The 27,481-nt window shown below is 36.1% G+C and overlaps 1 protein-coding gene across 1 annotated transcript in view; it reads right to left on the bottom strand.

Moving 5' to 3' along the window:
• The window catches only part of ERC2 (ELKS/RAB6-interacting/CAST family member 2), a 276,247-nt gene that overhangs the window by 101,991 nt on the left and 146,775 nt on the right, over nucleotides 1-27,481 (bottom strand). Inside the window, exons 14-15 of the mRNA XM_062500997.1 lie at nucleotides 25,608-25,619; nucleotides 13,733-13,868 (exon numbers count right to left, since the gene is read on the bottom strand). Of these exons, the coding sequence (XP_062356981.1) occupies nucleotides 13,733-13,868; nucleotides 25,608-25,619 (148 nt within the window). The remainder of the gene's footprint in view (nucleotides 1-13,732; nucleotides 13,869-25,607; nucleotides 25,620-27,481) is intronic.

Here is a 27,481-nt window from a genome sequence, read left to right as displayed (position 1 = left end):
AAATGCATAACGAAACAAAGACAGGGGGAAAATGAAAATCAGCGTTGTGTGAAACCTGGCTGTTAAGGAATGTATGGTTCATCCAAACCTTTTCCTTGGCTTTGGTTCACATCCCAAATGTTTCTTTGACTTCTGGGCTTGAAGAAAGCCAAAACTCCAAGCGAAACATTGCCAAATCCAACATATTTTTGCAGGTTTAAGGTCTAAACCATGCAAACCCACAGAATTCCTCCTACCACCATAAATCAACCTGAGTTTGCCAAAATGTTCTTTTCTGTTCTGCATAACCTTTTCCACTAAACTTTTTGCAGTAACATTTAAAATTTAGCCAGCAGTACTACATTTAGTAACACATTAGATTACATAGCTTCGTGTGGTAAAGGCCTTCTTACTCTGTAACAGTTGTCATTTTTGTTTTAACATTCTCTTATGGGGTTTGTTTTTAAGTACTATCTAGTTTGCAGGGATCACAACTAAAGTAGTAATCTTCGGTGTTCAAGTGGATGGTGTTTTATTTCTTTAAACTATTCCCTCTTATTCAGGCGTTTTAAAAACATGACAGAGTCTCAATGCATATTCCCATTGGACTTCTGAAAAATATAATGGCTTGTAAACTTACAAGGAATGACTTAATTTTTCAGAAAAGCACTTGGCTTCTTTACCAACTTGTTGGTAAAATAGTTGGTCAAATGCCCACTAATTCTAATTTTTAAAAACAATTTCTCTTGACTTTTCCAATGAGGATATCACACGTGGAGGTAGTTTTCCAAAACTTTTATGGAACTCTTTTTAGAAAGAGATATCATATTAGATACCCTCCAGTTCTTAGGCAAGTTAGAAATTCACATACTTCACCTTTAATTTTCAAGAAGCATGAAAACTGCTTGGTACTGAGAGGAACTTGGCCTGACTACAAGCTCACCCTACGTTTAACAAGAGTTTCAACTTGGTGGTACCTTTCAACCTGAATTATCCTCTGATCCTATGACGACAGCACTGTTAATTTTGGCAACTGTTGTGCAGTGCCTTCTGCTGTTGCCTCACTCTGAGATGCATCTTCCAACACTTCAACCATAAAAAGGAGATCTAGAAGCAGAACCTACCCAAGTTGTTTTTCTGTGAACATCAGAACAAGAAATACCTTCCATTTTTTTTTTTTTTTGTCCTCATGACCCCATTTTCTGAAAGCACTCTTTATATGTCTTGATTATCTTTGGCTCTAGAGATTCTCTGGCTGGGTTCTGCCTTTTGACACATTTGAAAACTTCCAGTTAGAGTTCATTTCATTATTTATTCCTTATTGTACTTCTTGAATTTCATGGTCTGACTATTTGTGCTTTTTTACTTGCCAGGCATTATCTTTTTTTTTTCCAACTAGACAAATTTCAGTTCTGAGAAAGTTGGTTTTGTTTTGGGATTTTTTTTGGTTTGTTTTTTTTTTTTTGATCACTTCCTTTACCTGCTGTTTAATTGTGCTCGTTTCCGTTTGGTCTTATTAAAGCGGTTTATGATAGGTGGTATCCATTTCCTCTGAACCAGTACAATTTTCTTTAAATAGCCTTCATGATGCCTGTAAAGATTTTATTCCTTTGACTGTCCTTTTTAAACACTTCTTGACATGTAACAGCAATATGGATGCTGAATGTGACTAAAAGTCTCAGAAAATGCATGTTCTCTTAAGCAGACTTCCATTGGTTCATATTTCAAATATTAATCCTATGAAGTAGAGATACTTTCCAGAAACACACATGAACTTCTACACTAACAGAAGTCGTCTACATTATTTGCAAAATTCAATCTGGATTCATACTGTAGCTGACATATTCATACTATGGACTAGATTTTGTTCAATTACATTTAAAAAGGTAGTGGAAAAGTTCTTTTTTTTTCCCTTGGGAATACATATTCTGTGCTAAATAATCTCAAATTTTCATGCAAATACTGAGGTATTTTTCAGCATCCTAACATTCCAAAAAACATTTACCAGCTCACTGAGTTTATGACTGATACACTTCCCTTTAAAGCACAAATGCTATAGTTACATTCTGCCTGATTTGCTGGCTTTCAGTCACTACTTGAAACATCTGGTCACCTGTTTTATACTCGAGAACTAGTTTGGGGAACAATAAGTTTGAGGGGATAAAAAATTTAAAAAACAGATGACAAAACAAAACACAAAACTTGTCAGACACACCAGGACCTTCAGAACCTTGCTAGATAACATACATTTCTACCTCTTTTACCTATATCTGGGTTAGAGAATAAATGCACAAGTGGTCACTGCACATGTGAAAAAACCTGTGGTGAAGAATGTAATACATGTGCACCAAAGACATTTCTATACTACCCATTAGAAATTCTTGTTCCTTTCCCAGAATTTTCATCTAGCAATACCAATCAGATACCTCTTCATTGTAAAATATAAGGAAAATGAATATACCACATAGTAATACTGAAATTAATTTAAATATTTTAACTGAATTACTACTACTCAACTATATTAAGTGAAAACACTGGTTTTATGTACAATGTTCCCCTTTCAATCTTGAGGGTTTTGCTTTGTATTTGAGTGATGTTTCCAGCTGAGATAAAACTCAGTGGTACAGGATATTTCTGGTAGGCTCTGCTTGGTTAAAATACTAAGAGTAGAGACAGAGCAAAGGATGTACAGAAGCTCCAGAAAGCCTTTACTTTTCAGCACTTCTCCCTTACACACTGAATAATTCCTATTCTTATTTTTATTTGCATTTTTTTAGGCTTCTGTGTGAAATCAGTAGGTCCAACCAACGTTAAGGTGAAGGACACAGTGTACATCATGTAGGTGTAGGGTTACCATACCTGATAAACTTACACCTACGTTACCACTACTTGGGCACAGGTCAGCAGAGGTCAGCTGTGACCACTGCCCTGGGAAGCCTGTTCAGTTCCCAACCAAGAAGAACCTTTTCCTAATATCCAACCTAAACCTTCCCTGACACAACTTCATGCCATTCCCTCACTTCCTGCCGCTGGTCAGCAGACAGAGATTAATTAGATAAGAAAAGAATGCAATTTGCCATTGAAAATTGGAATAGAGAATCTTAGAGCACCAGCAATACACAAGTTAGCTTATGTTAGCCAGCTAAGCATAGCTTAGAATTCATGTCCAGCAGGATGGATTTAGGATACCTTCACCAGGTATCCACAGCAAAGGTTTCTATGCAGGAAGCTACTAGGTGATGTTTTGTATGACAGCTTTCTAGTGTTCTTGTGATGCACTTATTTCACATTGAGAAAAAAAGAGACAAAAGAGGAGTTCAAGTTACTAGTTATCCTACTTATAACACTAATTATTTTAGTGTTTATCAGTTTCATAAGAAAAAGGTTAACAAAGCCATCATGCATACAGGATCAAAGCCTAAGTTGAAAGCACAAGAGCCAGACAGCAACCTCTGAGCAATCTTTTCTAATGTCTGTATTAAGAGAAATAATTATATTTGCTAGGACTTGGCAGCCAAATGCTCTTATAAAAGAACACCCAGACAGAAAAGCCAATTTTGACAAGCCTTACAGCTGACTGCAGAAGGACTTTCCCACAAATTACAATTCCCATCAACAGATCAGATGTAAATGATGAATGACAATGGACTGTTTCCATTTTTACTTGAGATCTGCTTTTGCAATGACCTTTTAAGTTTATTTTTTGTCTGTACAGGGTTTTTAAAAATTATTTTCTCTATATGTGAGAAATCTTTGTCTGACAAGGCTGTGGCAAAAATTGCATTAACTTTAGTAGAGCCAGGAATTCACCCCATATGCAGGAAAACACAAAATTCTTTCTTCAAAATGAAGCGACTATAGCACTCATGTGACACACTGTTCACATTGTTATAACATCCCTTTGAAGTTTAAAAAAACAAAGAGGAGGAGGGGATCACAAACACCTGGCTTTTATCTCTGACATAACTTCTAGATGGCTAAATTATGGTAGCTCTCAATATGACAAAGGTATGTGACAGCTAAAGAAGAGGTGTAAAATGCTTCTTTCATTATGCCAATATGCAGCTGTGAAAAGAAATGTAACTACCTGATGCCAAATAATATTCCTCAATAAAACCTTACTCCACTGAAGAACAAATGCATTTGAAAAAGCATTTCTAATTCATGTCACTAAAATATCATAGAAATACAAATAATAATTCAAAATATATTTTTAAAAGGCAATATGAAAAAAAATATGTATTCTATGCATGGCTGTGACTTTTCAGATTCGAAGTTAATATTTTTATAGTTCATTTATATCGGACTAATATTTCAAAAGTTCATTTTTTCCCTATATGTCGTAGAAAAAAATCTCTAACTGTATTGATACATTTATTTAGTGAAAACATTCAACAATATCCCAAATTTGTCAAGCTTTCTGCAAGGTGTTTGCAGAGTATGCAGAAAGCTCAAGAGACTTTCCCAAGGAAAAGGAGAAATGGAAAATATAAACAGAAGGAATGGATCAAAGAAATGCTTGTTAAGGAAAAAAGAGCACTCTGTAAAATGTAATATATTGCACTCCAGTGTTTACTGTTGAATTATCTGATTATCTTGACAATTCTGCTTAAAAAGACAGCTGTCTCTAAACTGCAAATATCAGTACTCTTCTATTTCTTCACGTGCAGTTATTATTCACCATCCTCTGAGAATCAAGAGACTTACTAAATTGCAAAATATTTAATATGGTATGTGCTTTCCCTTGTCTTTCATGTCCTAAACACAAACTTTTGATCACTCACTGGACCAAAAACTATATCAACTTCACCTGTACTAAGTACCTCAATCAGTAACAACTCATTAGCAACATTTTTAGTATCATGAGTAAAATATTCTGAGTCAACAGTTCAGACAAGTAAAGGAATATTGGATAGACACAGTCTGTGCTCCTTAATGTTTCCATCAACCATCTGGGACATCTTGCACACAACCTTTATATTGCATGAAACTTAGGCATAAGAAATATTACTTACAATTCTATTCTTAAAGATACTCTGAGATCGATTAATAAAGACTGCTTTTGTCAAGTTTGGAAGTTTTTAATTTAACACCACTTTTTAATTTTTTTTTTACCTTACAATGAAATTTGGCCCTGGATTTTTCTACTGAGAGATTTTTCATCTCTCACATAAAAGCTTCTGAGAGCAAAGATGGGGTTACAAGGTAGGACAAGATGATATGAAAGGGCTTTGCCTTCCTTCTCTTTCCAGTCTGAACACAAGGGAGTCTGTAAATAATAATGTATAAGGCTATTACAGAATACTCATAATGAGAGATAAGTATAAATCTGGCTTATTAGCAACCAACCAAAATCATTCTACTTAGACTTACTCAAGCAGAACTTCTGTTGCTGAGCAGATGTATTAGTAACAGACTTCAAAATGATCTATGGAGAGTGACAAAAAGCAGCAGCAGCCCTCACTGGTTACTTACCAGGTAAATACAAGACCAAATTATGGAACTAGGTAGAAATCTGAGCTTGATGCAGACCACAAGAAGGTTTTTGAAAACCTTTTTATATTTCCACCCAGCCTATCAAGCTTTCAGCAAAAATGTTACAGCCTGTGGATAAGCTATGACTATAAGTATGTGGAGGGAGTTTGCACAGAATTTAGGTAACTGGTTGTACTTTTAGAACATATTTACTATTTTTTTTTATTCTTTATATATAGGAAAACAGCTTTCATTTGCATTAACTGAAAATAAAAAAATCTATAGGTAACATTTTTAAGCAATGCTTAAATTGGAAAATCTACACTAATACTATTTACCATTGCGCCTCTTTTATATTACAGGGTTAAACATCCTATATTCATCTTATATTGAAGGCAGCTACACAAATAGGGTCAGACATTTTATTGCAATTTCACTTTGTAGAATTGCCATCTAAATCATTGCTTTTGTCATTGATTATAATTTATGTAACATAGAGTGTTTAAATACATAATTCAGTAACATATTAGATGAGCTATAACTCAATGTAAAAGCTAAAAATGAGCTATATGTGGAATGCTATATTGGACAGTCATGTGCTGAAATACCAACATCTAATATAATGAGGTTATTGATGTAGAGTTGACATACAGCTTGATTTGCTGATGCCCTTCCGACTAACCTTTTGCAACTATATCTCAGTGTAAACCTGTGGTAATTATTGCTGGGTAGGGAGACTTGGTTTAACTGAACTATTTCTTTTGATGCATGTGAATGCAATTGCTCCCTGGAGACTACAGAGTCCTGCATGTGTGAGTTATTACATTTTCAGGGGGAGAAAAGAAAGTTGTATCACATTAAATTTTTTTCTGCTTCCTATTGTTGCAGTTTTGTTTTTTCCAAAAGCAACATTCCCCTCCAGTGCCTTGCCACATATGCCCTTTTCAACTAACAAAATACATTCAAGCTCATAGTGGAAATAACTGATTTAATTGAAACATCAAGTACTTGTCAATAGTTACAGTTCACAGATTTCTAAACAACTGCAAGTCAGGAAGTCCAGGTTTTCTTCCTGGATAACTAAAGCCAGGGAATTAACATTACAGAGACAATACTGAAAAACATCAAGTTTCTGACTTAACTGTAAAAACTGAGAAAGTCAGTATTCATTGTCTGATATGGGATGGCCTACAAGTCTTTGTAATAATGCAAAAAGTGTATTAAAAATTGTACATAATACTCTAGTATACTGCGTGCTTGCATAAAACCCCAACATTAATAGATTGTGGTATTTCTAAGAATAGAAATTGTTTTATTTTATACTTACTCTTCTGATGGAATACACCAGTCAAAAGAAAGGATACAACTGCTCAGAACAGTTTTGCTGATACTGCTTTGCCCACTACAATTTTTTTTTTCATATTATATGTGGTTAGATCAACACAGCAGAGAACACTGCAGGACTTCTGTCAACCCACCACTTCTGACAACTCACCAATTATGACAAAGAAAAAAAGAAGTTCAGAGGCTCTGATTCTAGTAGAAATTGATCTGCAAGTGAGATTTTCACATATTGTCTATAGGGACATTTTATAATAGAAGTGGTTTTGGCTTCTGTGGATTACACTGCACAATGAAAACAAATGTCAAAGTAAATCCCCCCAAAAAACCCACTTCTGGTATTGATACTCAGACCTACCAATCAACCTTCCTGCCCTCTGCAGATTCTAAAATACCTTTCTTCATCTGAAACCTTTTAGAAATATTTTCTTCAACATAATCTTAAACTACTGGCTGAAGTTCAACACACGTTTCAGCAACACATATGGAATTTATCCACAGCATAAGGAACTTCCACAGGCCAAGGAAGGAAAATTCCTAACTGTCCATCCATGTTCACAATCTGAATTTATATTTATATTATGTTGGAAATCTGAAGATAAGTACACTAGCTGTGTCCTCAATAGTCTTATATGTGTTTGAGTGGACTATCCTGAGATTTTTAAGTATGCATTTCTAAGCTGGTAATATTCTTTCAATACATTGCACTACAGTATCATAGGTTTACTAATATTTTTTTCTATTGCCCAGCCTCCTCTCAGAGTCGTGGCATTTTTATAGATTCATTATCAATGAGTACAGAAAAGACTTTCATTAAACATCTATTAAAAATTTATGTTCAGCTACACAAAAATAACTTTTCTTGAAAAGAATATATTTTTCCTAGATATTTACAAGAGGAAAAAAAAAGTTCCCTGAATTGTGTGAACCTTATAATATGCTATACATTTTGCTGAAGGCTGGACATTTTTGAGCTTGTAGTTATTCCTACACTCTATCCTGGCAAAACCCACCTACAATTAGAGAAGCAGAGAAAAGCTGAAGGAGTACCCATGAACACATCATTACTGCTCTCAATTGTGCACTTTGCTAAGTACTCTCCATTTTCTAGTACATAACTCTTGCTTTATAAGGGTGAAACTAACTGATGTGTACACGAACACTTATTTTCTTACAAATTGACCCAACTTCAGCTTAACCACTCAAAGAAACTGTAGTTTGAAACATACATACAATAAGAGCATACAATGTCATATGTTAGTTTAAAATGAAGAGAATTATGTAGATACATTAAAAAAAACTGCTATAAATATTGATTTTCACATTTCTTCATATGTTAATTCATTAATTTAATAGTCTTAGGCCAAAATATTTCAAAAATTGATCACCTGAAATTAACTCACTTTTTTAAAAGTATTTGCAACAGCTTGAACAAATATATCCATTCAGGAAAAAAATGAAAGATACCAAACAATTTAATGTGAAACTTTAGAAATAACACTGTTGCTGAAACTATTTCTCTATGGGCTGCAATAGTAAAGAGGACATCTATAACACAAGACTATCACAGTCTTGAATCTTAAATGTCAGATACATCATTACACTTCCACTTTAATCATACAAAAGCGTCGGTAAAATTAAGTTTTGAACTCATTACAATCATAACAGAAATTAATTTATATTCTGCATTTTCCCCAGACAAGGCCATGGGTACTTTTAAGGGAAAACTTAATACTCAGTGTTGCTTACCCCACCTTCTGAATTTGTCACTGAACTGGCTCCAACAAACATCTTACACAAGGACTGAGGACTTTGTGTAGCTGACTTTTACGCAGACTTAGAAAAAAAAAAAAAAAACAGCTTTTGTTTCAAAATATCCATATCTGATAGCAGAAATCTTAGGGAGAAGGAAGGTATCACAAGCATTGCAGGCAATATCTCATCCATCCTCTTGCCTCTGAACATATTTCAAAAGTCTATCTACAATATATCTCATCTATGTGTTCTGATTGCTCATATTACTAAGAAAAGAAAATTAAGAGAGGTCACCTCATTCCCCTGATTCTCTGCCCACAACACAATGAGAGGTACTGAGTAATTCTGCAATCCTACACATCAGAGGTAGACCACAACTTACAATTCACACATGCACATCATGGAAATCTCAGGAATGGTGCAGATAGGTAAAATCCCTACCTTACCTCTGCCTGCCACCCACAAAAATTACCAGCCCTTTAAAGACAGAAACATAAAGAACCCTGAGAATTATTAAGCGCTGAGAATTATCAAAGCTGTCCAAAAAGGCATAGGCCCACCTGAGGACAGATGCTTCAATGAGAATTTACTTTTAATACAATAGCTCATGATTTTAATCTCTTAAAAGGTTGTGTTTTGTCACTGCATATGAATTTCAGCACTGTTAATACGAAGCTGTATGTTTATGTAATGAATTCTCTCCTGCCTTGTGTCAGCTCCATTCACTAATGCCTGTCTGCATAGCAGTCAGGACTGCTTCCTCTGTCTCTGAACTGATTACACTGCTCTGTTCATTTTTGTTTGCAAGACTTCATCCCACTCCCTAGCTTCCTCTTTTTATTTATATTAAAGCATCAAAGCTTTTCAGACAATGCAGTAGGAAATACACTGCATTAAGAGAAGTCATAGCAAACTCATAATAATGTCAGATATACCCTTGTTTAGGCCATGCTATTTTATATGAGACAGAAATAACATACAGCAATGTGCAATGTCTCGGGTACATTTTGTATTTTTAGAGCTATTATGGAGTTGAAAATTATATGGTAAAGCACACAGTGACAAATAAAGAAACAAATCCAGGGTTAAGGATTCACAGTGACTAGCTGTGAAAACTCTTGGGAGCTATTTTCAGTGATTAAGATATCACAGATATTCACATGGCAAGAATCAGAAAGCAGTAATATTAACTAGCCAGGCTTTTTTTTTCTCTTTTGACAGGACTTCCTCTTGATCATGCTTTAATCATTACCTAAGACTAAATTTCCAGCCAGTACAGAGCTATTGGAAAACTGGAACTCTCGCCTTGTCTCAATACATCCCATGAAAAAGCATGACAGACAAGCTGAACTCTGTTTAAAAAGTGAGGTATTTACACCTGGAAAATGTACATGTGTACACAATCTGTTCCACAGTACTGCAGGCTTAAACCATTGATCAAGCTGCCTGTATATGATACTTGAAATCAATGAGAACTACACACTGTCTCACTCAAAAACAATTTTTTTAGTGAAATATCTCTTTTCTGCATGTGGATTTCCAGCCAAAGAAAACCCAAGCTACCTCAAAAAGAATTGTGACAAATTACCCAAACATTTAAAACATAAGGAGAGTCAAAAACTTTGCCAGCAGATGAACTGGAAAGGGGAAAACACCCAGAAGCTGCAGATCAGGGCAGAATAGGATATAAAACTTTTTTCAGGTTCATCCCTGAGCTTTTTTTTTGTGACACATATGTTTTGGACAGTTTACATAAAATTTCCACAAGGAAGAGTTTTTAGACTTAGATCACTTATTGATGCATTACTTCTATGAAAAGCATAATCAGACAAAAGTGTATATTCAATTCCCTTTGAGGTTATTTCATGATACACATGGGGATATTATTAGTGCACCTTATTATTGCTTATTTTAGAGAAACAAAAAGACTTCGTTGTTGTTATTATAGCAGATTTGAAAATCAGAATCAAAACCAAATGCATTCAAATTATCAATGTTATGCAAATGTTTCCTTTCCCAATTCTACTGAGGTGCCAGCGTTACTGGAAGAAACATGTTCCACACAAGAATCAAGAAAAAATAATCTCAGGGAATAAACAAGTCTTACAGCTCCAGCGTTTCAAGACCCTGCAAAGAGATTTGAAGAAATATGCACAAATCTATGACATGATAGCTGTATATTTCTTAGCTCAGTGTTTCTCAAAAAGGCTTATCATTTTTAAGACAATCCAAAAAGAGAGAGAAAAATGAAGGCATGTTAGATACACCACTCTCAAAAAAATTCATGATAAAGTGTTCAAGGTCCAGCTCTCCTGCTGTGATGCTTCGTGTAATATATGACCATCATGTCTGGCAAGATTTGCACAGGTCTGCCCTTGATTTGTGTTAGGAAAAGAAAGAAAACCTCACAACTATTCTTCATTCCCACAAATTAATCTGGCTCCCTGATGTTTCCAATTTTACAGTGATCCAAAAAAACCCCCCAAAACCACACCTGAAGCATCACTCACAATTACAGGTGATAGCTGAGGGAGACCAAAGTGAGTTCCCTCCCCAGGCATCCCAGAACACTCTCCATCACAGCAGTGGCCCTGGGGTGCTGTGAGACGGGGCCACCAGAGACTCCAACTCGCCCTGCAAGCAGTGACACTGGCACGTGAACCAGCTTTGAGAGGCTTTTACCTGAGAAGATTGTGAAAAGTGTCACCAGTACACATGGTGCTACAGGAACTAGCACATTCTATTAAAGCTTCCAAGAAACCAGAGACCTGTGAACCTCTTCAGAGCCATCAGAAAGGAGAGGAGCAGCTCAGTGGGTGCAGCTTCAGCCCAGTGTGACCTGTGCAGAAAGGGCAGCACTCGATGGCCTCCGTTTGCCCTGAGCGGCCCTGAACGGTCCATGGACAACTGTGCTCACTTTATTTCATCTTTTCCATTACTTCTGCAAAAGGCACCGAGACCTGGCTGGAGCAAATGTAATTTGAGCAGTCTGACTGCTCCTCAATTCTCAGCTGAGCTTATCACAGCCAGCCAACAGCCAGCTTATCACAGCTAGCCAACAAATACAGTCATTACATCAGACCAGAGAATTTTAGGATACACTTTTCCCCTAACAGCTCCATACATCATTCACAAATGTAACAAGTACACTGTAGACACAAGTACTGTGTCTCATAAATGCATATAAATGCAGGGTGTTTCCACTAAAAGCAGCAGAAGTTATTATGAACAGTAAGAAAAGGTGGTCAGGTTCCTATGTTTTAGTAAGATGTTAATTAAATATTTATTGAAACACCAGGCAATATTGTCTTTAGTTAGCAGATGCACAGCACTCCTAGAATATTTTTTCAAAGTATATTGTGTATGTCACATCATTTGTCTCCCCAAAAATGCTGCCTTCGTTTAAATCCTTAGGTCACTGCAGCTACTTTTTACCCAACTCCATGAAGGAGGAAAGGTTTTCTTAAAAAATTATGAAAAAAATTTCCTTTCTGTACCAAGACTAATTGACTGGAGCTTCAGCATTTGTTTGGTTTTTCAACAAGTCAATCACCTACTTATCAGATTCATATAACATAAGACTTGATGGTCTCATATAGCATTTGTAACTACCTTACACACACCAAACAAATCAACTGAACCAGTGAAAAACTTTAAATAAAAATACTTGCCTATCAGCTCAATAAATGTACATCAGTCACATCACCTGCATTGTGACATGACTGCTCAATGTCAGAGCATTTACTTTACTTGCAAGATTCACTATGGTGTTTTTGTAGAGCAACAAAACCTTGCAACATCTTGCAATCCCAGGGAAACCTCAAGCTTCCATGCACTTTTCAGCACAAAGAAACGCTCGAGAAGAAATAAGCCAAGGAAACGTGGAAATCTTTGACAGAAGAAATACAACAACCACTGGTAGCAGCAAACTGATAACAAGAGCTGATTGTCTATAGGGCAGAGAAGGCAGGATTATCCCCACCAGCAATCCAGCAGCACAGACAACTGTAGACAACATTCTTCAGCAGAACTATACACCAGACAGGCATTTTCTTTCTAAATTCAAGCCATTCAGCCACACCACATACATTTGTTAGACCCAATCTCACCTCATGAGCAGAAACCTCTAAGTTCAGCAGTTACATCAAAGATCCTGAGAATAGCTTCTACTCTCTAGCCACCACCCTACTTTAATAGATTTCCAAAATAATACTGAAAAATAAGCTTAATTTATTATCTTTACTGAATTACAAATAATTACAAGTAGCTGTTCAACACTGAAATTTAATTTTGATATATCATATTGCCAGACCAAATCCTTCACAAGCTTTTATTGCTCTATCCTGTGCAGTGGAATGCATGGTGATGCAATCAGTATGTAATGACCAAGGCTGTAAAGTAAACGTAATACTGCACAGATGCATAAATAATGTATCATTTCCTGAACTTGACTCTGACATAAAGCTTCACCAACACAAGCCTAAAGAGATGTGGTGTTAATTTTTCCATTTTGCATATAGGAACACATGAGAAATACAACCATATGAAGCATGAGAGGGTCAAATTCCATCCACTGGAAATTTTCCAGAAGCATATTATATTAACCAGATCAAGGCAAAATTGATATTTTGCACTGTAAATTGCCTATAAACACTGGGCATGGAGACACTGATGTTGTCAACAGAAATCAGCACTTCTCTTTGTGGTTTTTCAGTCAGGTCTCAGAGAATACTTTTAAGTCAAGCATCAAATTTGTGGCCTTGAATACAAGTTCCCTGGTATGTAATGTATCACTTAAATAGATCAGTTTAAGAACATTCATTTCTCAACCACCAAACTCAGTAGCTTACAAACTGTAGAACTTCTCCTGGAATAAGGCTCAAAGTCTATCCGAAATATAGAAGAGATACACTTGAACCTTTTCTTCCCAACTCTAAGAAAAAAAACAGTTGCTGGGGTAGTAAAACTGTGCAGAGGTCTTCAAATTCTACTGTTTTTTCCTCACCCTAAATAGTAAATATTTCATGGCTATAACTGAGGTGAGCAGTGCATCCTCTGGTAGAAAAGGAAGGAACTATCAGCTCTTTGGGGGAACAGATTCATGACACAATCTGGAAGACACACACTGGAACAGAAGTGTATTTTCTTCGAAAGCTTTAAAAGAATGGAAAAATAAACTCACTTGTAAATGTTGAGAGTTGTCAGTCATGTTGTCCTCTCGCCTACGAACTTCTTCCAAGAGCTGTGCATTCTTCTTTTTCTCCAATTGTTGATTGTGCTTCAGATTGGCAACCTTCTTGTTTTGGTCCTTCATATGTCTAAGAATTGCACACACACACACCCATCAGAGTTAATGACTGCAATCACTTCTTCTGCAACAGAGATTAATTTTGTGACTACAACACAGGACATCAATTCTCCAATGGACACAAGTTTTCCAAGCATCAGTACTAAAAATAAAACTTCAGCTTGTTTTCAAGATGACACATCAAAACATCTTTCAATTATAGAGTGGTAAAGCAATTGATTTAGGCTTACAAGGTTTACCCCTTTTTATGATTTCCTCACAAAAATGCATACATATTCTGAGCTCTATGCAGAAAAATTGATGAAAGAGGGAGATTATCCAACAATCTTTACACACTCTGCATTCAGAAGCAATTTGAATAAGTGCTTCAAGTAGCATTAATTTCAAAGGAAGCAGTTGGTGATGACTAATGTACGTTGTGAAAAACCTGGACTACAAATACAGAGTTTAGGAGGATTAAAGTGTGATGGGGTAGGTCAGGTCATAAATATGCCATGAAAAATAAAGGATGCCTTTACAAATAGCTTTGTACATGACAAAAACATTTTATCATTTTGAACAATGGGACCTCTTTCTACAAAAGACAATCAACAAACAAATTTATGAGCCATTCCTAAGGAAATGAAACAATCTTTGCCACCATTATATGTTTTCTTTTGTTAAGATTGTATTAATAAGAAGGAATTAGCTGTTTCAATTTTAATTATCTTTTCTTGTAGAGGTTATTAATTAAGTTACCAGAAGCATTTCTGAGACTTAGCATACACCTTTTTAAGAAAGAAGGCAAACTAATGTTGTCTGTCAGGTAATGAAAACATATCCTTGCAGTAATACCTCCTACCTGCTTGAATTCCTAGATATTATTTTCCAGACTTTCTTTGACTTAGAGGAATTTGCTCCCTTTTATCTATAAAAAATAAGTCACGTGCAAATTCCGAATGAGATCTACTCACTAATCCTATTGTGGCAAATGAAGAGAATATTATCCAATGCCCAAAAGGATCACTGAAAATCCCTCCTTTACTTCCACATCAGAAGTATTGAAAAAAGTTATAGATTACATTTCTTGCACAGATTTTATTATGCTAAAGAAACTGGGTCATTCAATATTTACTTCTATCACTGGTTTCTTTGCCCTACCAGGTTTTTTTACCATTTATTTATGCTGAAAAATTAACAATTAATTTGCAATTAATAAATGTGTCATGGTATTAAAAACTCTTAAAAGGCACTTCATGTGGAAGTTCATAAGTACAGAACATTAGAGAAAATCCCATCAATTATAACTAAAAACAAAGTACCATAAACCTGCCCAGGAAAAAAAGCACGGATAACTAGTTCAAATATAGGTTATTTGCTCACAACTCCAAGTGAAAATCAGTTCCCTGTCACGAGTCTGTCTCATAATTGTAAGCACAGACTTACTCAGCATAAAACTAAAACTAATATTGGGAAAAAAAACTATTTCCACAACGTCATATATAAATGTATTTGGCAGAAATTTTGGTAATGCAACATGGCTTTGTGCTAAAAAAAAAAAACTACAAAACATAAATTGGCTTCCAATCTCATGCTGAGTAAATGATAAATTCATTTGCATTTAATCTCTGTAAGAAGTTCAATTTTATGCCAATGCTAGCTTCTTTCATCACCCCTCCCTCACCAAGTTCCCATTCCAGCTTCTCCCTAACAGCACTCTGAGAAGTAGAACATGGTAAAGCTGCACAGGAAAAACATCCGGTGCCTGTGATACACAAAATCTTGAAGAGAGGGAAATAAAAGAAAGCTCTGTCATAGATTCTCTTTATTCCTCAACTGGCTACATACCTATGGAAATGAAAAGAAAATGCTACAGTTAAGTAGCCTAGCTCAGGAGTCTTCTTTCAGGCCTGCATTAAAACTACTGGGGGAGTTCAGTGCAGCAAAGAAGTACACAAACATGTTTTCCAACAGATTTTTTTTTTTATAGCAAATATCAAATATAATCCTTGGTCCAGAAATTTTTGAGTTGCTTGCTCTGCTATGTTTTCATGTGGTTCTTCTGTTTCTAAAATGCTTTTGAATAAAGTAGATTAGGATAAGTAAAAAATATGCATGAGAAGTAGAAAAATATTTGGGAAGAGTACCCAATCACCATAAAATATCATATGCCATGACCATAGAGGATATATGATAAAATATCCACATAGCTTACTAATAACAGTGCTGATATGCACAGTTGAGTCTACATCACTTTTATCATGTGGAATTCATTTCATTTGTTCTGCTACTCTGCTTGAATTTAAAGCTCTAAGACTGCAAAATTCATTAGACAATAAAATAAACAAAAAGACTACTGCTTAAGACATATGTCTTTAAAATCTGCAGCATATATTTTAGAGGTCTGGTCAGTAGAAATCCTCTTACCATCACAAGTTAATAATTTGCTGCTAATGTAGCATTTTGTGATAGTAGAGCAGGAAGATGAAATCCACAGCTCTCTCATTCTCCACACTATTATAGCTCATTTTGAAATCAGGCATCTATTGCCTTTTAGGGTTGATTTTATTATTTTATTCTTTTTATCTATTCTCTTTTAGGTTAATTCTTTAACCTCTGAGCCAGGCATTACAGTCATCCTAAGCTAGTTTAAACCCACCACTCTGCTGCATTTTACAAACTTCACAGAACTGGAAAGCCAGGCTACAAACCAGGTCTGAAGCACTCAAGTCCACACTACAATTGAAGTAGTGCCAACACTACTCTTGGCTTAAAGAAATTATGTTCTGAGCTCATAAACATTTCAGAAACAAAGCAGACTAAAAAAGCAGTGTAGATGACTAACTCTCTACACAGATGCTTAATCTTGGCCAACCCTTAAAAGTAGGATTGATGAAAGTTTTGCAGATAACAAATTTGTTTGTGTTCCTATGGTTAAAGCCAATCAGCAACTGTTATAGAATGTCTAGCAGCTTAGGAACCAAAAAAAAAAATCAGAGTGAAACTAAACTGTCTTGAAAACAGAGCTAGAATATAAACCTACCTTGAATAGTGCAAAATAAAAATAAATTGTTTTAAAAATTTAAAAAAGGAAATTAGTTTTTTTCTGTTCCAAAATTACAAATTAAAGGATGATCTCCTAGGCATCTCTTAACTCTTGATAATTCAATATCAGAGAAGCAGCATCCAGCAAACACTCCATGCCACATAAATACTAGATACCAATAATATTGGCAGCTAATATAGAGATGAACACTAGGAAAAAGAAAAAATTCTAAATAAAATATTATTTTAGTACATTGGACATTCTCTTGCTCCTAAAGAAGATAAAAAGATAAAGTAACATACTCCTCTAGAAGCTACCTTCTACTCATTAAATTTAGTTTATTAATTTGTTATACCTTAACTGAATATTCATTCACCTTAGATATGCTACTCCATAAAAATCAGCCTCTTCCTGACTCTTTCTGACCTGGGATAACTTTTTATACTCTTTCTCAATACACAGAGTGCTCCACAGTAACTAATTTGCACCTCAACTGGGCACTAGACTTAAAACCAGGTATCTAAATGCCAGCAATGCCTACACCTCTGTTTTCCTCAGCATCAAACAGTTTTTGAGCAAAGTGTTCCCAGAATGCCAGTGCTGGAGCCAACAGACTGCAGCAGCTCTGACTTCTCTGCTGCTGAAGAACCATCATCTACAACTGAAATATTTAGATACACTTGGTGTATCACAGATCCAAGCAAGACAGGAAAAGACAAAACATTCTCAAGCAGCCCTTTATCTCTCATGACATCCAGTCCAAAGGACTTAAGAGACATCAATCCTCCTGAGCAAACAGCAAGATGCACTTACCTCAAATGCACTTTTCTATTGAATTCTATTTAATTTAATTTCTATTTTATTCTATTTAATCTTTTGACTGAAATGTCTTTGTAGCAAACAGACATCAGTGACATGGAGACCCAGACCCTGGACCAGCTGAAAGACAAGCAGCAGAACAGTAGCACCACTTAGATTCCTGCTAGTATGAATCTAACTGTAATGACTACATGTAAACCATGTTTGGGGCTTTTTGTTGTTCTGCAGTAGCACACACATGGGTCTCACTGGTCTAACTATAAGATATTTAATTCCTTCAGTTCAACTTTGGAAGACAAATATTAAACACTAAATTTCTGCATATACATGAGTAGCATTCAGATTTTATTTTACAGTAGTGTGTATTGTCTAACCTCCAATGCTTTCATCTCTGATAGCTACAGAAAATCTCACTATTTCATTACATTCCCTGTTTTAATTAGCCACCTGGGTACCTTGGCCACAAAGCTGGCAATGTCAGCCAAAAATAAGTGTTATATGTTAGCATAGCCTTTACTCTATTTCATAAAGGGTTTTTTTTTTCCCTCAAAGCATCCAAAAAATGCAGACATGCAAAATACTCCCAAGAGCAAAATCTGTAACATTTTCTAAAGGAATATGTCTCTGCAACAATTTTAATTACTTTAAACAGCATTGTAATGGGACCAGCTGTCTGCAAGTCAATCAAAAAATTCTCCAGTGTGCTAGGAAGTTGTGCTCCTCAGCAAATAAAAGATAAAAAAAACAAACAGAGCGCAAAGAATGTTTTCAGGGAAACAAGCAAAAAAAACATCAACCCCAAGCCAAACCAACCAGATCTATTTTATGAAATACAATGTATTCAAAACAAGTAATTATATAAAATAAGAAGTTCTCAAAAATGTTTAAAAATTCAATATAATGCACTTATTTTAAATAAAAAAAAAAATCCCAATGTTCTAGGCTGGCACTGGGCAGAATATTACCATCATAAGTACTTGAAATTTTTATCTCTTTCTCCTTTATAGGTAGTCCACACTTTTACAAAGCATTTATGTATGTGATCAATGAAACAAATCTTAACATTTTACTAGGCACTCTGGATCTCAGCAGCTAGTCATGCAGAAGACCTGATCCTGTAAATCCCAACCATGTGAATGTCCATTCCAAATTACATTGCTTTGGTAAGACTCAGTAGAAATATTCCTAACAGTTCAGTTCTCACTGTCTTAAGAATAAGAGTCTATGCAGGTGCTTCACTGAGTCATGACCAAACCAGCATAAGGATAATGCTTCAAAATTCAGGTCTAACCTCACTGAAATCCAAAAGCTGGAATTCTAGGATACAAGCAAGTTAAGTATTGTTTCTGACATTTTCATGGGATACAAATGCATTTGCTACTACTTATCTGTAAACCTGAAAAACAAAGCTGGATTGGACTCCAAGAGACTAAAATAACCACAAGAGATGGTAAGAGAGGTTCTGACAGACACATTCCTGACACAAATAAGGACACTGTTTTTTCACTTACAGCCCAGAGATTGATTTTAATGTAGAAAATAGATATTATCATGGTAAGAAAACCTCTACCTGTGACAGGCTGAATTTATAATATAACAAGAAAACAAATCTCAAAGAAAAGCAATTTTTTCTAAAAGAAAAACCTCATGCTTGATTACTAAACTGATTTAATAAGCTAGACTATAGTCACTGTGTTTTATAATATGGTAATAAAAAAACTAAGCAGTGACTTTCTGTGCTCTCATTTGCATTTAAAACTTTGACGTTGGGTTTTTCTTTTCCGATCAAGATCATATAACCTAAAGAATTATTAGTGTCCAAGATATAATCTAAAATCTGCTGTCTCCTTATTGTTAGACTTTTTTTCTTTTGTTAACTGACACAATTGTCACACTGATAGCAAATTAAATACCTGAAATGAATAAACAAAAGCAACTATCCCAACATTCAAGAAAATAATCGGTCTACAAATTAGAACATTAAAAGTAAAAATTCTCCTACAGTCAAAGACCCTTTAAAAAGCTCACAGATTAATACAGACCACTACATAGGTATGGGGTTTTGAATGAAAACTTCTAAAGGGAGAAATAACTAATAAATAAATAAGTATTCCTTGGTTTTGTTAAACATACTCAAAAGAAAACAAACAAAATCAAGAACTTTTTACATGGCTCCTGTCATAAAGACCACATCACTCAGGAGGAATGCTTCATCCCAAATTTCAAGGAATTCCTTTCTCTTTGCACATCTGACTAACCTATTGCCATCCTATAGAAAAAAAAAAAATCCTGCATATCTGTCTCAGAATTGCCCTTCTTGCTTGCCCTCGTAATTCCAAAGCAGAAAATCTAGCAGACCTTATTCCCTCTCTCCCCTTTCTCTTTAAAATAACTACGTTTCCCCCTCTCTTTCCCCCTGAAAAGGAGCAGGAACAAGAACTTCAACTCCCTTTACAATTGCTTAAACTCCTAACCTGCGTGACAACATAATCTATAGCCCACTAAATTTCATTTTTACAATTGTGTTATTTGATCTTGTAACTTAAAAAAAAATCTATCTACGGTGACATAAATGGAAGAAGTTCAGTTGCTTTAGCATGTTTATTATCATTTGGGATGAGAACGCAAGCTCGAGTGGAAGCCCCCTGTAGAGACAGGAAAATATTACCAGCCCATGGCTGGATCTCCCCTGTTGCCAGGAAGGCTAATGGGACATTAAGAACTTCCCATAGGAAAAAAGCTTAGGAAAACTCAGTAAAATTTTGGTGCCTTTTGAACAAGAGAATTTGGAGAGAGGCAATTCTCTCTGGTTAACCTTGGCCAAATTGACTTTAGAAAGCAAAAGCCACTATTTTCCTCAGAAAATACTATCCCAAGAAATTAATATTATCTCTGACTGAAGTAGAATGCTTGCTCTTCTTTCTGCCATTCACCTGATGCTGAGACAATGGCAAAGTCCCCATCACAGTTCATCTGCCCATCAGAACTGGGAGGCACCCCTCTGTGTTCTCTCCACATCTCTTTGATAGAAAGAAGCAGAAGCAAAAAGACAACACAAACATGGGAGGAACAAATCATCCAAACCACGTAATATTAATTTTAAAATATCTTTTAAAAAATTCCTATATCCCTAACTCTCCAGCTGAATTCAAAAACACCATCATGCCCAGAATTAGCAGCTAAGATAAATGACTTTTAGTATATTGCATGTTTTCATTACATTCCCAGCTCCTATTACTGATAGGTTACATAGCTATTTCAGTTTCACCCAAAAGAGCAGGCTTGTAGCCCACAGAGACCTGTACATCTCAAAAAAACCCTTCTTCTCACCCCCTTGCACTCCTCTCCCTTTTAAATCTCATCATTTCAATTGCCTGAAGGCTGGCTTCAGGTTTCTTAATATGAGTATTATGACAATTTTTCATTGGGACAATTATTTTGCCTCCAAGTGTAGCCCAAAACAATATTATTGTCCTGGGACAACCGAGAACTCTGCCTGGTAGAAATAAAGCGAGTGTCACAGAAGTCACTGAAACATTTCTCACCTCAAAGGCAAAAATGTGGGAGGAAGGGTTTACCCAACACACACTCTGGGAAGTTTTCCAAAATCTTTATTTAAGAAGTGTTTAGTCTGACACAGTTCCCTCCAAAGCCCTGGAGACATGCTAGAAATATCCATGTGAGGATAATGCATGAATGAAAGAGATGTACTAAAATCCTGTTCCAAACTATGGTTTGTGTCACTTTGTCTCAGTGCAGATCTGCACTGCAGCCACAGAAACTCAGCCCAGCGTTGCACTGCTGCCTTCCTCAGCACATTCCTGCTGGATGACACTTCACATGAACATGTGTGAAATTCATACCAGAGCACTCATCTGTCACACATCTCTCTCATACACCCAGGATTGTCGTGCATTTTCTTCTGATGTTCTTCTTTAAAAAAAAAAATAAAATAAAAGCCCTGCTGATGACAGCACACTAGACGAGAAGGATATTTGATCTGAATTAATATTGCAATTGCTTGCTCAGCGATTTTACTAATTGAGACCATTAACAATAACTGTATCCAATTACTGGTTTGACTGCAACTGAACTGCAACTGAAATTTGCAGTCAAGAAGTTGCAGCTCTGCTACTGGTCCATCAGGTCCTTCCCAACTGTAGTCCAGAAAAGCTTTTTTCTTTAAAATACCAAACTTAAAAAAGCATCTCCACACAAACAAAAGAACAGAAAAAAAGCTCCACCACCTCCTGAGTCTTTGCAGTTTTTCTCTGCATCTTCCACAGCATGTCCAGCCCAGCCTGACAGCAGTCAGGATCACACCTCCTCTGCAGCACTCCACGTTTCATTGCAATTTCCTTCTGGATCAAATCTTTTGACTGCAACTCCTGGCTCACCCTAGAAGTTCTCAGGACCAATCCAGTCATTATCATCCAAAACATAAATCAAGCTTTCCATACTTTTGCAGTAACTTCTTCAGACCTCCAAGTAAATCAGGTACACTTAGTATGATACTCATTTAGACATGCAAACTTCCCCTTATTATAAACTCAGATCACAGCACTGTCACGTCGCCCGGGCATGCTGCTCCTGCATTCTAAAGCAAACGATGAGTGGAAGGAGTGGTTCCACCAGCAGCCCAATTCCTAAATTTAGTGCCCCTGTCTCTTTTCAGTCACAGCTTTTTGAGGGCAAGCTGTGCTATCTCACAATGATTCTTCACTCCCACACCCCTCCACCGTGCACAGGGAATCCTGTCAGGATTCAATTCAATCCTGACAGCATCGAGCTCAGGCAGTCACCAAGCTCCCCAGGGTGTGCTAAGGGGCTGCTTTATGCACAGGGTCAAGAGGTAAAGAAATCTGCCCTCTGCATCTTGCCCCTGAGGAAAACTAGTGCAGGCAGCAGGTCTGGAGAAGCATAAGAAATATTAATGTCTTGAACCAATAATCATGAAAGGGAAGATTAACAGCTCCTGCTGTTCTCTCTTCCCCAACGCAGAGTTGTGGTGTCACATCCAACCGAATCCAAGGTTGATACTTTTCCTTCAGCGAGGTAGAGCTCTTTCCTCCTCGCATCCACTCCATTCTGCATAACCATTTACTTTACAGAATATTTACCCTCCAAATCAAATATCAAAAAAAAAAGAAAAAAGAAAATCACTGAGAAATTATAGTATATCCTCATTTAAATAATTCCTTTCTATTTCAACCTGTTTCATGGCTTTCAGAAAACTGAAAGGGAAAGTACAGAACAACGCAGAAAAGTTCAGAAGTGAGTGGGATGAAATTGAACAACAGTGCATCACCCAGGGCCCTGTTTGTATCTTTTTATTGTTCATCACTATGATTTCTGCTTATTTTGGAATATAATAATTTCTTTTTTGCCCCCCTAAAGTAGAATAGCAAAGAAATGCACTTTCTACTTTACTACTTCTTATAAAATGAAATCCACAAAAGTTTAAAACCACACATCAGATCAATCTATATAAACTCATCCCAAAATGTCATCTCTTCCAAAATGTTTTAATGCTAAAACATTGATCCTGAATATGTAGCAAACAGAATAAAAGAGAATGACATGTCAGCAATCTGCCTGTTATCCAACGTGACAACTGTTTCTCACTCAGAATAACCAGTCTCTCAGAAGAGTAATGTATATCACAGATTCTCTCAGTTTTCAGTAGTACACTATCTCAATTTCTCCAGGGAAGTTATCTTTGAACAACATATCACTCTGCCCTTGGAACCTTCAACCTGACATTTGACAAAACTGTGGACGGCTTGTAGGTTAAATTTAAAACTCTGTTGAACCTTCCCTTGCACATCTCACTGAGCTCTGGCCTCCCACGGAAACAATTAGGAAGGCCAACACCACAGCTGGTGGGAAGCTTTCTAGCACTGCTCAGCACAATTCACGTGGGAAAAATATCCATCTTCTCCTTATCTGCAGGTAAAAACGTTTGGGGAGTATATAACCTGCTGTAACCTAAAGGTGTGGGGATGTCACTGCACTGATGGTTGTACTCAGAATATTTTTATCTTGTACAGGCAGGTGCACATGAGGGCATTATGCCAATGTATTTGATTTTCTAGTTTGTCATCAGTATCCAAAGCCTACCTTGTTATAAAACAGATGCAGCATTTTTCTAACCAAAACCCCATAGGAGTATGGGTGACTAAAATGACAGCTAAGAACATACTGATCAGCAGAAATTATGGAAATTAATAGATCTGTTTCTTAAATTAAGTTTTCACCCTAATGAAGTTTCAAGCTGAGAAAACTTAACACTTCACTGAATTCCCACAATAAATTCTAATCATACACTACAACTTATCTGGGACTCTAGGGATGGAAGTTGGCAGGGTTATGAGGACAGTTTGCTTCAACAAGGTCAGTCAGTTTTTAGGTCAATAAAACATAACAGAAATTGCACCTCCAACTGCTGAACAAATGTTTCTGCATAATCATCGAATTCCAGTGAAATCAACCATAATGACAAGCACATAGCATAATACCTTTCTTTAGGCTCTCTTGTGCTAGAGACATTTTCAGTCAATGTTGAGTATGCTCTGATAGAAATGCAAAGTGGTCACATTCAGACAATAATTTCATTAGGGCCAACTCCATAATAAATGCATTTAATTACTTCTGGAAGAAAGAAATATTCTGAAAATAAATTGTTGAAGTATTTTCACAGTCTGGGTATAATAACTATCCCTTCAAGCACACAAAAATTTGCTTGAAGTAGATAGACAGTAAATTTAGAGTTCATCCAATTCTTTACTGCAACCAATAAGCCTCAAATTTCAGAAACAAAACTTTTCAGCTGGAAAGTAACTTGTGATTGTGAAATGCACCAAAATAAATTGGGGGAAAAACAATCTTGTCAATCTTTTTGCAATGAGCCATCTTTAGCTGGGAAGTTTGAAGACATCCCCGTCAGAGACTACTCTGACATTTCTGAACTTTGAAATGTGAATTGTGCTTGGTTTTGAGGCTGAGGCAAAAACTCTCCCAAGATAAAACATCAAAAAGATGTTTCAAGACTTTGCTAACTTACAATTTACTGCCACCTATAAGCATGAGAAAGCAAATTAACATCAAAGCCTAATAAGAGAAAAGAATGTCAACCAGATCAATTTTTACTTCCAACAAGCACCACAAGACATTGTAATACTTGAAAAGTTTACTCAGAAACAATGTGCAAAGACAAATGCCAGCTAAAGTAATCTACAACCTGGAAGAATTTAAAACGTGAACCTGAGTAGATGAGGTAACAAACACAGCATAAAACGCCATAGAGACAACTCCTTTACAGTTATGTGCTGGTCCAGAATCTGGCCAGCAAAATCAGCTAAATGTTTCTAAATCACTGCAACTGCTCCTATTCTGGTTGCAAGCAGTAAAAGGGGCAATGGCAAAGTATTAAGAATTTGGATTGGACTCGATTATCTTGAAGATAAGATCTTCCAACCTAGTGATTCTGTGAATAAGTTTCTGATCTTAGGTATAAATCTCTCTGTATACAATTGTCACTGTTCATTACCTGCTGGGTTGGGTTATCTACCAAAAAATTATTCCCAGTGCTGAACTCCCTAAACAAAGAAAACGTAAGCAAAACTGAAAGAAGAAAAAATCTTCACATAAAACAACATACTACTTGAATATGTTGTTAATAAACATTTTTTCTTACAGGCGTTCAAGAAAAAGATTCATTTACTGGAAAGTTTCTGGTCTAGAAATGAAATTACCAAAAACTTCACAACAGGGGCAAGCAGAATAAAAGCAACAAAATACAAACATAAATTAACAGTGTAGAATCAAAACAACCAAATAAATGAAGCATCAATGAAAACCTTCATTGTGGAAGGAGCATCAAGTAGGAGAGCAGAAAATACTGACCTGGAAGTCAAGCTGGTTGGAGTAGGGATGAAAGCAGCAGTTTGGAGAAAGATAGGGAAGAAGACAGCAAAAGAGAATAAGGGAGGAACACATTAGTTCTTCTAAAATATAACAAGCAGATGTTATATTAGCAGATTATTTAAAAAAAAAATTTAAAAAAAAGGAAAGGGAAGGGAAGGATAAACAAGAACTAAAATGAAATTTCTGCAGAGAAATTTCTATATCCTTCCTGTGCACTGAAGAAAACAAACTTTAAGTCCAAAGGGCATCACGTCATTAGTAGACAGTGGAAAGAGATCTGTATTTCTAACCATCCAAATTCCAAATTCATATACACACCAAATAGAACAAATAAATTGGATTAACATTGGCAGCATTTGCTGCCACACAAACATCTCATCATATGCCACAAGGAAGTTTCATTTGAACTGCCATAGGCTGGTGACCCTCATTCATCAAATCTTCCAATGGAAGTCAAAGCAGCTAAACAATTTGGCAACTTGTTCAAAGATATTTAGAAGTTCATAAAGCACTGTAGTTAAAATCAAAGATGAAGATTTGACACCCCACCCCATGCAGGAAATGCAGCCCCTTCCAATGGTGACAATGAATGTTTAATTCAGTTTGAAGAGAATTAATAGTTCAGCATGGAAAACACTCTGATTTTTGATAACTTTATTTGTTAAAAAAATACCTAACACACCCTTTTCAAATAAGTAAGGTCAAAACAATCCTCATCCAGCTAGACTAGTCCCTAACTTTGTCCCTGATATACTGCATTTGGTGCATTTAGGAAAAGGAGCATATTTAACAGCCATAAGTATTTTTTTTAAATGCAGTTATTCTATAAGCTGGTATTTTGTCTCTTGTGCAATGACTTTTCTCTGCTGTGTGGACTTACCTTCATGAGAATTCAAATCCAAACCAATTTAGAATGAATTAATTATAGTCTGAATACCCCAAGAGCTTGAATACACATCTATAATGTTATATACGCATCGCATATGAGAAGTGGATAACAACAAAAAATAACTTCTTGCTTAAGAATAAATAGATCTGTCTCATGGCTAGTACAATATATAAAATGAACTTTTATATTGCAGCAATCTTTACTGAGAAGCTACACTTAGCCAAGCAAATGACTGAGTATCTCACATACCACTGGAGAAAAGTGGATCCAAGTTTTTAGAATCTTCACCGTGTTGTCAGCATTTTCTTTCTCTTTTCAGTGTAAATTTATCAATGGATAATTTATATTGCATTATGTGCCAGGGCCCTTTTACTGAAATCACTCTTCTTTCCCTGCAGTGCCTACCCCTTCACATATTTATACAGAACAAGCATCCCTACAGAGCTTTGCTTTGCCAGAAAATAAACCACTGCTGCTTAGACTCCTCCTGTGTCATGAGCACTTCATTCCTTCTTAGCAGCCCTCTCTGCACCTGTTTCAGTTTTAATTCAGCTTCCTGGCATATGACTGATGAGAAGTACACAGCAGCGTTCCACACGGAGCCTTGCCAGCACCTGATGACATTAATACCTTCCTATCCTTACTGCAGATGTTTATTCTGACATATCAGGATTCACTCCTCATTATTTAGATCTCTGCTTCATTATTTAGATGACTCATAATGACACAGCCATAAGCAAATCCACCCAATCTTTCTTTTCCTGAACTGTATCAAGGATTATCCTTAGTTTATATCAGGCAGCCTTACTGGTCCTAACTTCACAAACATGAATTTTATGCCACTGCATTTCACTTCATTTTGTGATTCAAACTCTCTATCACATTTCATAAATATACTTCTCATTCTAACACCATTAATAAAAGCTTTAAACAATATACTCCTTCAATCCTGACAGTTCTGTTC

This window comes from Cinclus cinclus, chromosome 12 (assembly GCF_963662255.1).
Source record: "Cinclus cinclus chromosome 12, bCinCin1.1, whole genome shotgun sequence".
NCBI lineage: Eukaryota > Metazoa > Chordata > Aves > Passeriformes > Cinclidae > Cinclus > Cinclus cinclus.
The sequence above is the reverse complement of the archived record's forward strand: the minus strand, read 5'-3'. Positions and strand labels throughout refer to the sequence as shown.